This window comes from Aythya fuligula, chromosome 3 (assembly GCF_009819795.1).
Source record: "Aythya fuligula isolate bAytFul2 chromosome 3, bAytFul2.pri, whole genome shotgun sequence".
NCBI lineage: Eukaryota > Metazoa > Chordata > Aves > Anseriformes > Anatidae > Aythya > Aythya fuligula.
In genome coordinates, this window is record NC_045561.1 from 71,404,552 (window position 1) to 71,419,405 (window position 14,854).

The 14,854-nt window shown below is 37.5% G+C and overlaps 1 protein-coding gene across 1 annotated transcript in view; it reads right to left on the reverse strand.

Moving 5' to 3' along the window:
* Positions 1 to 14,854, reverse strand: part of CDK19 (cyclin dependent kinase 19) — a 108,249-nt gene that overhangs the window by 52,933 nt on the left and 40,462 nt on the right. The window contains exons 3-4 of the mRNA XM_032184628.1: positions 13,596 to 13,706; positions 2,434 to 2,574 (exon numbers count right to left, since the gene is read on the reverse strand). Of these exons, the coding sequence (XP_032040519.1) occupies positions 2,434 to 2,574; positions 13,596 to 13,706 (252 nt within the window). The remainder of the gene's footprint in view (positions 1 to 2,433; positions 2,575 to 13,595; positions 13,707 to 14,854) is intronic.

Sequence of the window (14,854 nt, forward strand, 5' to 3'; positions counted from 1 at the left end):
TTGTTAAAAGGTCATTTCTGTGGCCGAGGAGAATTTAACTAATATTACATGATATATTCTTAGAGAACCTAATTTTCAAATAAAGAAAAAGCAATGAAATAAGCATAACACGACTTTTATGGATGTCACCATCTTTGGTCTACATCCAAACACATGCTAAAAATAGTAGGAACAGAGTTATATTAAACCAGGAAAGTACAAGGTGTCTTGATGCAAAATATTGGCTTGTATGAAATAGAAAAATATTTTTCCCGTGGAACTAAAGGAGCTAAGGGAAAAAGCATCAGATGAACTGTGCTTTGTCTTAAGACAACACTGGAGATTTAGTTCTTGTTATTACACAAGAAGCTGAACCTAGTGAAATTGGGCCTGAGGTATGATTCTTAGAAGCAAAAATCACAGGTATGAGTGTATAAACAAAAATAATACATATATAATCATTTATTTGAATTAAAATTGATTACTAACTGATCGTATTAATACTAATTTCAAGAGCAGACATGACACATGCAGAATACCATCAATTGGTTGGTGTTCCAGATACAAACCAATGATTTGAAATACCTTCAGAGATCTGCAATGATTAAAAAAACTAAGAATTGCGAATATACCTTTAAATCACCACTGTACCAAAGCAATTCTTAATGTTTTTCCTTTCTCTCACTGAGGGAACCAAGAATTAGTTTAAACTTACTTGCATAACAAGAACACACTAGACTTCACAACTTTCTATTCTTCTCCCTTTGCAAATATAACATCAGTCAAGCACTATCATTCCAGTGATATGAAAAACGGTCTTTTTCATAAAAGCAGCCCTTAATTCCCAAAGTTCAAATAGAAAAGTGGGAGACAGTATGCACCAGCTTTGCTGTAACACATCAACAACTAATACAACCTGTAAAGTAGCAGCACTGGTCATGCAAAACACGGGGTGTTGCAGGCTGGAAATACAAACACTTGAAAGAAAATTCTCTAGGGTATTTGTTGTTGTTATCCTAAATACCATCTTGTATTTCCTATCAAGATAACAAGTTCATGTATGGCATTTGACTGCATATATGAATACATATGTTTCCCTTACACATAGCTGAATATAGACTTCTCAGGTGTTCCTTTTAACTACATCTTACATCTCAGAAATCAGGCAAAACAGCAGCTGTCTCCTTAGGAAAGCAATAATTGTAGCATGAGAGCTGAAGATGTACTTGCTTCCTGCTTTTGCTCATGGCTACTCTTCCAAAGGAAAAAAAAAAAAAAAAGCCTACAAATATACTAACATCTGGAATTTCACAGAAAGATCAACAACAAATCCCAGAGAACAAGGTAAAAAATGATCCATACCAAAACCTAAGCCCCAATTCTGGCCACTGTTACCAGGTATTATGACTAAAATTAAATTTATTTCAGAAGACATCTCTAACTTCCATTCCGGGGCTGTCTTAACTTACTCATAACCTTTTAACAAAACATTCAACCTGCATCCAAAAATGAATATAAGCCCCTTAATTATTATTAAAAGACTTGGGAACACTCTATGTTTACTTATTAAACTACAACAGTGATTATAAGCTCCTGGACACACATCCCTGGTTTGATTTACCAAGGCAACTGAGAAATATCCAACCAAATGAAGACAGTGGCTTCATACACAGATCACATTGTATTTCCCACCATACCTACTACTGATCTTACTCTACCAAGGCAGCATAACTACTAACAGATTTATCGTATTAACCACCATGTTGTTTGTCTCACACCAAAAATTCTCGTTATAATGTACGTGGCAGCAGGCACTCTACCCATATGAATATTCCTCTTTTTGTAACCATTGAGAGCAACTCGCCTAAGTATTAGGAGTGGTGGGAAACTTCAAGGGGAAAGGGTAACTAAGACAAGGCAACTGGCTGCCCTCGTAATCTGCAATCAACTTAAAGAGCCACTTCAGGTCATGAGAAATTTCTACGATGACAACTCTTTCAAAGTTCTCTTCCCACGGTCAGAAAAAATATCACATGGAAAAGAAATATTCCACGAAAAAACTCCTCTTTCACTAGCTTTTATGGTAACTTGCACGTAAGCCAAACAATGTACAAGAGTATCAATCACTTCCCTAAGTGCCTTTTCAAAGTAGTGCACAAACCTATAAGAAAGTTCAATGAATGTATACCAGCTGGCTCATGTACTGTTTTCGGATATTGGTATCTGCAGCCCTTTCACCGGATCTAGCGTCATTGTCCGGGCTCAGATGACTCAGACAAGAACAATGTAAAAACATTGTTTGTTTTCATGTTTAAAACCCCCATCGGTCTCCCACAACAATAACAGGAAGAGTGTACGGATCGATATGCAAGATTACTAATAGGCACTTTTCTCTTCCTACCCCATGACAGGCAAGTGAAACTTCCTTAACCAGGTGCAGCATGCAACACTTACCAGATCTCTGTGAAGCACCCAGTTTGCATGGAGGTAATGGATTCCATCAAGGATCTGGTAGAGTAGTGATTTAACCATAGATCTTGGCAGCTGCATGGGCTTTTTGTTTGCTTTTGAGGCACGGTGAAACTTGATAATATGCTAGAAATAAAACAAGTAGATACATGAAGCTTGTTAGATAACAAAACTTTTTTTTTTTTTTTAATAGTAACACTAAATAATGAAATGAAATACAAAGTTTGTTGAAATTTGCAATTAAAAATAATTGTGATGTACTTTCAATTTTCTTAAATCATTTTTAGCTTCCAAGTTGCTTTAAAAATAGGTGTCAAGCTTTTGGTAACTTCTGAAGACTGGCTACTTACCTCCAGTAAAAGTTCTTGGACATTCTCCTCCCTCCCTCCTACCCATTGGGGATCCTCTTACCCACACCACTGCTAGATCAGAAGCTTCCAAACCAGCAGCATATACTGGAAAGAGGCCTGTGCTCTATGCTCTCACCCCCTTCCTTACCCTCCAAAACCACCCAGGACAGGGTACCTATCACTACACTTTAACGTTTCCCCCAAAATCAGAATCCAGCAGAGAAAGATGAAACAAAATCCCACATCATTAGGGTGAGATTATGTGAAAACATCTAAAAATGGTTACATTCTCACTTCCAAGTTTTGGCCATACACTTCATTGATTACAGAAGTCAGTCAGTCCACAAGAGGACAAGTATCACTTGAAACCATGGAATGCAAAAAGGGACCCTCACATTAGTCAGTTGAAAGAATGAAAAAAGATAATGAAAAGACTGCTGAGAGATCATGAAATATTCATACACTAATTAATATTTATTGTAAGATCAACATGGAGATGATGGGTTAGTTTTGGTTTTGCTGCACCATGTAACGAGCAGGGTGAGGCCCTTCTACCTGTTCAATCCTCAGGTGAGGTGATGCTATTCAAGGGGCTATGCAATCTCAACATACTTTCAATAAGCGAACAACGAAATCCATTCATTCAGATGAAAAAATATGCACCCTTTTTGAAGGAGGTTCAAAGAAGCATCACAAATAACAAAATAGTTTCCAATTATGTGCTTTTTGTGAGACAGAAGCTGCAAAAGCAGCTTGCATTTTTAATGAAAGTGATTCAAAATGCTAATCTGTACGGCAACAAGACTACTGATTACCCAATTTTTAAAACTGGATTTGTCTAGCTCGAGATCATCCCCCTCCAAACGTAAGAGATAGTCAATGGCCGTGCTTTCATTAGACCTCTGCTCCCGCCAGCAGCACCCTCCACTACATCTGTCACTAACGATCACAAGGAAAGTGGTTACAGGTTAACGTCACCTCTGGCTTTCACCGAACTTCAGCCACTCCTAACACTTCAGTCACTGTTAAATTGCACCTGGTAAATGTGTAGATATTGTTTAAAGAGAATTTTTTTAAAAAGTAAATTTAAAAAAAGCTGCTTAGTCCCTATTAAAATGAAAGTGTCCATGGATCTTTTCACTGCTACATGTAACACAACAGTGGCTGTCGGTATATTTAAAAAGTTTTAAAGAAATCTGCAAGAGTATTAGATTAATATATAAATGAGGACCAGCAAACAAGCTCTCAGTACCTGATTCTGTAATTATGCAATCACCCTGAAAAGTATACTGGAAAGCTTTAAGGAATTACTTCTCCAGAAGAGTTTTCTTGCTGTCATGTCACAAAGTGATCTTGTGTCACATTTTCAACTGGGAGCCCCTACCTTCCAGTACTGTACAATGCTCACAGGATAACCACCTTCATAGGTAATTACAGTATGATTTACAAAGCAGTAACCATACTCTAACATCCACAATTATTATCTTTATTAATACACAGTATTAAAAAAAAAAAAAAAAAAAAAAAACACCACCACAAAAGCACCAAAAGTCATGGGTTACATACAACACACAGTGCCCTAAACCAAGCTCAACCCTGGTAAAAACAATGCACATGCAACCACTAAAACGGATTTTTATGCCTATTTAAAAACTGACTAGGATCCACAAAAGCCATTATAATACAGGAACACAGAAAATGAAACTGCAAAGGTTCTCCTAGGCCACCACGTGACTACATCAGCACCTGGTACTTTCAGGAGGAACTCTACCCTTCTGGCCCCAGTAGAGCTGTCTCAGCTGCATCCCCTGAGTGCAAAGGCACTAGGTGGGCCCCCTGCTTTCTGTCCCTGCCCCCTCTTGTTGCTGCCAGTTTTCTTCAAATGAACCATGAACCCTGCGCTGAAGGCTTTTTGTCCCTTGAAATATTAAAGCACTAAGACTTTTAAAGTAATGGGAGAGCTGCAAAGGAGCAGGATGCTATTTATTAATGAAGCAACTAGTAGCATGCCAAGGCCACCCACTGGAGCAAGACTTTTGTGAGGGTACAGGATGGGAAGGTTTCCTCTTTTTCTGCTGTTCCATGAGCATGCCTACATGAACTTTTGAGGCAGGTATCCAGCCTTATGTTGAATGTGAGGTACCTCTAAACCAGAGCTAGCACAGCTGTATCAATGCAGAGCTAAGGTGAAGCACCCTGCCTCTCAGCCAGACCTCCTAGCTCAAGCTACCACTTCAGCACATGGAAAGGACGAGCTTGCTCTTTCTTGACTGTCAAATACCACCTAGATACATCATCCTACATCATCTTGCTTATGTGCTGGTTTGTCCCAGTCAAAGGCTCCTTTCTGTCTGCTTTCAGTTCAGCTACTTAAGTGACCTTGTTTCTCTCAATCCTCACAGCATTGTCATTTAGTGGGGATCCTCAGGGCTCTGAGGATCTGAAGGGTCTGGAGGGCAAGACATGTGAGGGGCAGCTGAGGTGCCTTGGTGTGCTCAGCCCCGAGCAGAGCAGGCTGAGGGGAGGCCTCATGGCGGCCTGCAGCTCCCTCATGAGGGGAGCAGAAAGGCAGGCGCTGAGCTCTGCTCTCTGGGGACAGCGACAGGACCCGAGGGGACGGCGTGGAGCTGAGGGTTAGGGAAAGGGTCTGCACCCAGAGGGTGGTTGGGCACTGGGACAGGCTTCCCAGGGCTGTGGGCATGGCACCAAGCCTCAGGCATAGTCTGATTTTTGGGTGGTCCTGTGTGGAGCCAGGAGTTGGAATGACGATGCCTGTGGGTCCCCTTCCAACTTGTGATATTCTGTGGTTCTATGATTAAAAGCCCTGCATGCTGCTGGCTGTGAGCTTTTTCCAGTCTCCTTTTCTTGCAAAAGAATTAGGAAAACTCTTGCTCGCAGCTATGGACAGCCCCCTGTCCCCAGGTGCTTCAGCATGAAGAGGGCCCCTGCTCTGCCAGAGCCACACACAGCAAATGGCCCACGTCATGTCTAGCGAGACATCCCATGGGACAGGTTTACATCACCTTCAAAATTTCCTATCCTCATTACAATGCAGAGGGGAAATAAATGTCAAAAACACCACAACTTTGACAGCAGCAAGATCTTCAAAATTAATAATACCAAGATAAAGATAACATAGCTTTATCCAAACAGGGTTATCTTTACATGTCTAAGTTTAAGTCAATGTCTACTGTACATATTTCTGAATTTCAGATAATTACATCTGATAGTTTTTCTTTCTAGCAAGCAATATCACCACTAAATAACATTCAGTTTCCTACAAAAGTAAATAAAAATTATTATTGCATACTTACTGATATAAACTAGTTTATTTTAGTCACAAGAGCTAATTTCACCCCATCACAGTTTAATTTCTGTTCAGTTCTCAAAAACATACCACAGGGCCAAATAGTAAAAGGAACTGAAAAGCTGTATTTGCCCCATGCCACTGGAATGCACCCACAGTGCTTGTGATCACGGCCAATTCTCAAGGGGGTTGTTTAAAAAAAAAAAAATAGTTCCCCAAATTTCTCGTATGCAACTACCCAAATATATATTTTTTAAAAAGAGCATTACACACAAGCAGCACTGAACAGCAATTTTAATGCTGCTTTAAGAAACAGAAGGGGAAACTGGTGCCATTACTCACCGGCATCTTTTCTACTGGTGGCAACAAGCCCAAGCTTTTACTTATTACTCATTTCCTTGTAACTTCAGAAATATAGCTGTATAGTCCTTACCACTGTTGTAGGAAAATATTCCTCATATAAAAATTAGAAGTGAAAAATAAGCGCACTACAACAGAAATAAATGAATTGTCATAATTTGACAGGAGTTTCTCAGATCGGGCAGGTCAGGCGCCTAGCCAAAGATGCTATACCACCACAGCTATACATGTACTAAGGGAATTTTCACCTGAGCAATTTTGCTGATTTTTGCATGGCAAAACCATTTTAACTTTAGCAAATCCAAGACCATGCAAATGGCAATAGATAAAGAAATGAAATATAATTAAGCATTCTGAATGAAAATACAATTGCAACTCATGAAACAGTATCCAATCCAGTAGTTCATGTGCCTTCTGTGTTGCCCACAGTATTGGAATTGGCTTGAAAATTGGCTCATGAGGAGCTACACACATTTTCTAAAGTTTCCACTGTAAGTAATACAAACAGAATGCAAGAAATATAGACCAAATTGAATTAGTTTGTTCTATGAAACCCCCTAGCATTTACATCAAGTAGTTAAATGAGCATTCAAAAAAATCCTAATTTTATTTTCCTTGTAAGGAAGTCAAGCTGATACAAACACACACTGTTTGTTTCATCCCATTCCTAATTTCAAGAACTGCTGTTCAGTATGACAGTGGTTAAAACAAAGCTAGATGTGGAAAGTTTTCATGGAAGCAAGTCCCTAAAGGAGACATTTCACATATGTCTTACTAAAAGAAGTTACAGTACAAGCTGTCACCTCAACAGACATGAGATGATCCCTACAGGAGCTTGACCTCAAGACACAACTCCCTAGAAAATATGATTTTTTGAGTTCTACTGCTGAAATAAATTCTTGTTTTAAAACTACATGCATTTCCATCAAAATGAAATTTTATCTTGTCAACGCAAGTGCTTCTCCCCGCTGATGGAAATTGTCTGCTCTGCTTCAGCAAAACTCTTCTTTCTATCCAAACCCTCACCCAACTTTTGAGAATAAAACACAAGCATGTCAGACAATTCCAATGCACCAGTAAAAAGTAAAATTAGGCTTTATAAACAAAAGTGATGGAGGTTACATACACATTAAATCTGTGCCAGGGTCAAGAAAAAGGTTCAGAATATAAAGCTTCAAGTCTCACTTTAAACCTCTCTTCAGCAATCAATACTCAAATGAAGGTGATTAGCATTGTTATGTGTTAAAGCACTTCAAAGGATATGGAAAAATAAAATCCAGAAGTGGTACAAAAACTAAACGTGCATTGTTTGCACAATTTTCAAAAACATGAAGCAAAGACAGAGCCATGTAACCTGACTAACATTTCTTATTGCAAAAATAAATCACAGCTTCACAAGCCTAAGCTTAGAACTAATTTCAGACACCAAAGTTTAGACACAAAAAATCTGTCCAGGGTATATCACAAGCAAACTAAAATCATATCAAAACAAAAGCGGGTAAAAGTATTTCTACAGAGATTAAGTCTCCAATTTGGGGTGCATTAAAACGTCACACAGTGGTCCTTAGAAAGAGGAGGAGAAAAAAATAAGCTTCAGCACCCTCTCTCTAAACAGTGCTGTCCTGCCGCCATTCTCAAGTATTTTCTTTAGAGTCCCATTAACCACACTGCCTGAAAAATAATATATTTCTGAGTGAAAAGAGGTCAACATTTTAAGTAATTTTGAAAGCATCTTTAATACATTACGTTTGCTAAACGTTACTCTACATACCTAAACTTTGAAGCAGAGAGTAAACGTGAACAGAAAACAGATTCAGTATTGGTTTCGCAGAAGTCTCTAGTTTTTCTAGATCTTTAAGAGCAAAACATGTTAAAAAAAAAAAAGTCCATACAATAATCTTAAGAAGTCAGGATTCAACTATCCTTTCAGTATATATCTGAAATACCAAGTATTCCTGCTACTGTTAAACAAACTACCCTCAACTCCCTACAGCTTTAGCAGAAGAAGACAGCAAAATAATCTAAGTCTTTCGTGATATGACAAGTGCGTTCTCAGGCCAGACAGCTATCAACAAGGAATAGTGTTGCTGTCTATAAGCCCAGCTACCACTTTTGTGTCAAAAAAAACCACCCTATCTACTATAATTGGAACGGATAAATCATGGTGTAAAGAGACAGCCTTCTCTAACAATGGCTGATGATAGAAATGATAACTTCAAAGCAATCAAAAACTATTCCAGCCCACTCCCTTCAATAAATCTTACTTTCTTCCCTCATCTAGCAGAATCCTGTACTGGAAAATATGTACACGACGGATGAGGCTACAGGAAATTAGAAGAGAAAAATTAAACTGCTACACTGAGAAAGCTATCTTCAAGTAAGTAAAAATCTTTGTGATTGACTAGCATTTGGATCATTCTCATGATTAAAAGCTAAACTGAAGCCTAAAGGAAGTTAAGAGTTACAACCGATTGCACTAGATCTGAAGACTTAAAACCTCAGATCTATTAGAAAATATTCACATGATTAAACAAATTTGCAAGGTTATTGCACAAATCAGTATGCAACACCCTCACCATTTTATTTAGTATACAAGAACATAAGTTCAGTTATTAAAGTATATTTTTTCAGATATTGAGCGAGGCAGAGTGTTATTAAATTCACATACAGGAGGAGTATTTTCTCCTTTTCATTACTTGATGATTATTTTTTAAGTACACGTGACTACCCTTATCCTAAGTTTTAAAATACGCAGAATATATATGCAACAAGTATTCCACATAGCACAAAACCAGTCTGCCTATATATTTTTATTATTATCAAAGCTAACTTTGAGCTGAATTTTTAGTTTCTCAGTGATATATGCTATTAAATAGTTGCTTCTTGGAGATCACTAGAATGCAATAAGATACAAACATTCAACAAGACCTAGAAATACCCATTGTTTAACTGGTCTTTGATAGCAAATGTATGATCATACTCAATATCATCCAATACTTTTCAATAATTTAATCACTTATTAAGAACCAGCAAAGTTTTTAGAGTTATAAAACACATTCAACACATTTTACCATGATAAAAGTGTCACTAGTTTTCAGGAGTTAAAAAAATAAATTTTTTGAATCATTCTAAATCGTTACAACACACATTTCCAGAATGGGGGGGACCTTAAAGCTTTGAAATTACACATACATGTTAAATAAGACTGTGAATTAACTCTGTACTCTGCAAGAAAAGGAGACACCCTACTAATTCAAAATATAAAAATGAGTTACGATATCTTTTTTTACAATGTTAAAATCCTTTTTAAAGATACAGAGACTGTGGAATTGAACACACTGATCACATTGTCTGCAGTACTTACAAAATGTGTGCTTGAATTACTACCAGTATTAAAAAGCTGATGGTGTAGAAGTATAGGGGACTAGCTGAGAGCGAAACACAATCTCTCAGTATTATAACCTCTCCAATAGCTAAAAGTAACTACACTTTCAAGAAATAGAATTCATCCCTAGTGCAGGTCTCACATCAATCTTTAAGAGAAGTCCAATTAAGTAATCACCATGCATTTAATGCTTTTAATATAATTTTGAATAATGTCTCAAAGTTTTACATAGGAAGTTCTGAAACAGCAATACACTACTTAAGACATAAAGGAACATACATTAAAGTTATATACAAATGTTATTCCTTACTGATAAAACAACAAAAAACATGCATTCAAAATAACTTGTTTTTTCTTTTAAGTCATTAAAGAACATAGAAGAAAAATAGATGTTATCAGTTAAAGAAATGACACTTGTTCATCCATGCATAGTTTTACTGTAAGACTGTGAAGTCTGCGTACTGGAAAGGGTAACTTAAAAATAGTATCAATTCCACCCATAGACTTAAGGACTTAAGATTAATTGAGGCATATGTTAACTATTAAGTTGCTAATATATATATATATATATATATATTTAATCTAAACATTAATTAATCGAGAGAGAAAATCTGGACACAATTTGAATGAAAAGCATCTAAGACATTATGAGTAAATATTAAAAAGGGAATGTTCCTTGCTAGAGAAGTAACAAGAGACAGTTGGTTCTCTGGCTGTGAACGTCTGCAGCTGAAGCTTTCAGACAATCCAAGCATATAGCAAAGGTGTGAGACCGAAGCAAATTATCAAGAGTTAAGAAAGGATGTGGCCCATAATGGATGAGGTATTCAGTAACAGCTGCGGCCATGCACCTTTATAAACCTTGTGTCAGATGCTTCCTTTGCACATGGTGAGGTACAAGCTAAGGAATCCTGCATTTAATTCATAGCATAAGCATATGTAAGCAGTGATGACAGTGTAGACAATAGGCTGTAAGTTAGCATATGTGGCACGTTCAATATCCTAAGAACTTTACCAGCTGAGGCTAATAGCCCAGAAAAATCACAAGGAAATCATTTGTGAGTTACACTGAGAATTTTGGTAATTAAAATAAACACAAAGTATAAATCGTCAAACGATCTACTAAATTCTTTGACAATCTCCGCTGTAATCTCATGAATCGTTTACACATTGCTTTGTATAATGTAACTTGAGAGGTGATGAAGGAAAAATCCGTGATAGGTTTAGCAGTCAAACTGAGCATGTTTGTAGGCAGTAACAACACAGTAAGTCTTCATCAATACCTGTCAAAACTAGTTCTAAATAAGCATAAGCTTTCTTCATCCCCTGGTAATGATATCAACAGGAATTACAGCACGTTATAAAGTATGTTGCTATCTTAAATTTCAGATTTGAGCAGTCTGATCCTTGGAAATTAAATGCAAAGTTTAAAAAAAAAAAGTTGTTGCTCACCATAAAAGAACTTTTTAATAAGCTTAATTGGCACCATCACTTTTCCTCATTAGAATGGGACAGTTTTTTTCAGCATTACAAAACGAACAGAAAAAGATAGCATCTAATACAGCTTATTCATCTCTTGCCAAATGGTTCCAGTACAGAAGCTGAAGATGTAATGATTTTAATTAATCTGATGCTTATAAGTAACGAGCATCTACTCCTCTCATTGAAGCCGGTAAGAGTTACTAAAGCCGGGCAGCTTTGAACATGGACAATTCCCATGCTTAAAGACAAATCTTGGTAAGTAACTCGAAGATACCTGCATTTTAAACTGTTTGCCTTTGGGAATCCATGTTTCTCTAGAAATGGCACATCTATCAAAACTTAAATCCTGCACTGATACCCACGATGACCAAACTTACTTTGTTTTTAAGTCATGCTGGGGGAGCACGTGGTGCAAAGCAGTAACACAACGTGCCAATCCCCTCGTACAATTTCTACCCCAAACTGCTGAGAGGGCACAAGCTGTAAAGCACAGGAAATGCAAAACACAACACAACACAGACAGAATGGCAAGTGGTTGGTATTACTGAAATGCGTTACAAGGTAAGTGGATTTTTAGGAGGTTTTTGAAGGAGGATAGTGAAGGATCTTTACGTACGTTAATTGGGAGGCTGTTCCATGTGTAGGAGGCAGCGTGGAAAAAGACACAAAGTTGGGAGTGAGCAAAAGAGACAAAAGGGGAATCAAGAGTGATGCTTGGGAAGTGCTGACGGTAAAGGAAATGAGGACCAAGGTTAAGCCAGAACCAAGACTGCCTTGAATATGGCCAATTTTATGCAAAGGAGGGAAAAGAATTCCTGTAAAGGCTAAAGAAGCAAGGAAACATGGGCATTTATACAGGAAAGGAAAAATGATTTGTGTTGCATGTCCCATAGAAAAAAAAAGTAAGAGTGTTAGGAAGTAGGAGACCAGTTCACATCAAATAACTAGTACAACAAACATTCAATCTCAAAAAATGGAAAAGAATTAACTTCACAGAGATTATGACCAATACCCAGCCAGACGTAACAAGTGGCAAGAACATCAGACCACAGCGATTCTTTATCTAAAGCGTTAAATGATGTGAAAAATCACCATGTAGTGTAAAAAGCACATGCCCCAAATAAATTCAAATGGAAAAAGTTTAGAAAAAAAGGTGTTTTAAACAAGTCACTCAATGTAGCAGTAAAATGTGGTTGCTGTGGTTGGTCTTTAAGATGAGTAAACCCAGCTGACGCACAAATAATTTCTATCCATACAGGGTTTTATCTGCTGCATTTCTATTCATCTTCACTGTCACCAGTTGTGAGAAATACACAAACTCTGTGTACACTGAAATTTGATGAAGAAAACAAAAATACAAAGCTGCTGCCGTACAACCAAAATCCGATTATTTTTAAGCATAAGATGGGGCTGAAATCTCATGACTTCAATTGTTCTGAGCCAAAAATATCTACTTGCATGGTCCAAGTTTGTCTTCCAGATTACATTTTTGTGTCATTTACAAGTGCACATGCTCTTGAACAAAAATGAGCAACCAGTATCATTATTAATAGCAACTTGTGTATTACTGAAGCCTTGAAAAAGCATTATCAAAATTAATATTACCACCTTCTCTCCTTGACAGTACTATCAAAGGAAGAACAAACATATTGGCTACTCTTAGTAAGTGTTCGATATCTTTTGCGTTTAAATTCTAACCCAGCTCCAAGCAACTCACTTCATTGAAAGGTTTGAAAGTTTTAGAGCTTGAGTATTTGTATCTGAGTTCAGCTCATGCTGTCATTCATGTCCACCTGTACAGTAGATTAATCAAATCCTATTGCACTTTGCTTGAAGTTTACAACATTACATGGTTGAATGTTGGTCACTTCCACTGTATCTCAGTGAGAGAACTCAGTAAAGTAATTCCTGTCCTTTTTTTTTTTTTTTTTTTTTTGGCAAAACTGGAGGGAAAAGAAAATATTAAATGCACTTCCAATCCCTAGTTTGCAAGATTTAATTTATTCTCTTTAACTCCAATTAAATGTTAAAATAAAACTGTTTTAGCTTTAAAACGAAGTTTGACATTAAATTAAATCTACAGAGCTTTTTGCATGTTTTAAAGGAAAGATCAAAGTATACTAAGAACAGGATGTCAGTCAGACCCTTAATTACAGAGCAAGAAATGTATGCATCTGTGTTACATGAAGGTACACCACACACACTTCAGTTTGTTCAAGCTTATATTACACTATCTCAAATGCTCAGGGAAATCTGTACTTACCCACAAGTCATGCTCAGCGTAATCGAACAGCAGCCAAACCTTTCTGTCACTGTGGGAAAGGAAAACCTTCTGTAACGCAATCACATTAGGGTGCTTCAACTCTCGTAAAAGCTGCAAAGAGACAGACAAGCCGGTGTTATTTCCATGCGTGTTAAAAAGAACAACACAACAGAAAAACAATAATGGTGTCCTACCACAACTAAACAAACCAGCAATCCTGAAACAGGCCCTAGAAGAAAAGCTGCCACTGACTCAATACCTTGCTTAAAAATGTCAAAATTAGGATACAGATAGCCTCCATAGGATGGGCTTGTTGCTCTGCAAGCACAGGTGGCCATCACTAGCCATGCTGCCCTCTTCCCAGGTTATCCCACCTGTCCCATTCACCCTCAGCTTCTATCTTACAGATGCGTTAGACAGTCCTCTTGTCAAAAGCACACATCAGAATTTAAAAAATGCCAACGTGAAGCTTGTGTAGCTTGCCATCCTTCATGTGAACAGCACAGTTCCTGATTACCACATAATTCCTGCATTACCGATCATTTTTTGCATTGCACTCCTGCCTCACTTGCCTCAAAGTCAATGAGGTTCTTGTTTTCAGAAGGAAAGTTTATCAAAAACTGTTTTTAATGGTTCTTTCAACTACTCTTTGATAACCCAGAAATAAATCCGAGCTTATTTTTGCTTGCCAGATTAAACTAGGTCTTGTGATTATTACGCTGATAATTAGAGAGCACAGTAAAGCACACACTGCTGCTGGAGTCCCGGCTCTGACAGATTAGATCAATCCTCAGTGGGAGCTAGGAAGAAATATTTCCAAAAATATCATTTCCATGGAATCTTTTCTGAGACACTGTCTTCCCAAAAATGATTGATCACTTCTGTTTTATCTGGAAATTGCTTGCATCTGCAGCACTACTATATAAATTGCCAAGCATCCATTTCAAATGGCTGAAGAGTAAATAGAGCATGTTACAAGGCACATCTGAGAGACAAATCTACCCTTTTTTCCACAGAAAAAGTCTTCATCTTCTGATGCTTATTTCATGGGAAAAGATAAAGAAAAAGCTTAATTATAAATTAGACTGTCCTTTGGCTATAGAGATATCTGCCAAGACAAGAGGTCTGACGAGGTCTTCTAAAGACGATTAAAACTGTTTAAATCTATTCCACTTTTCCAACAGATGAAATCATTTAAATATTTCTTCTACCGGGCAGGAAATATTCTTTGTTTCTTTGTCTCCCTAACAGCAAGGGCT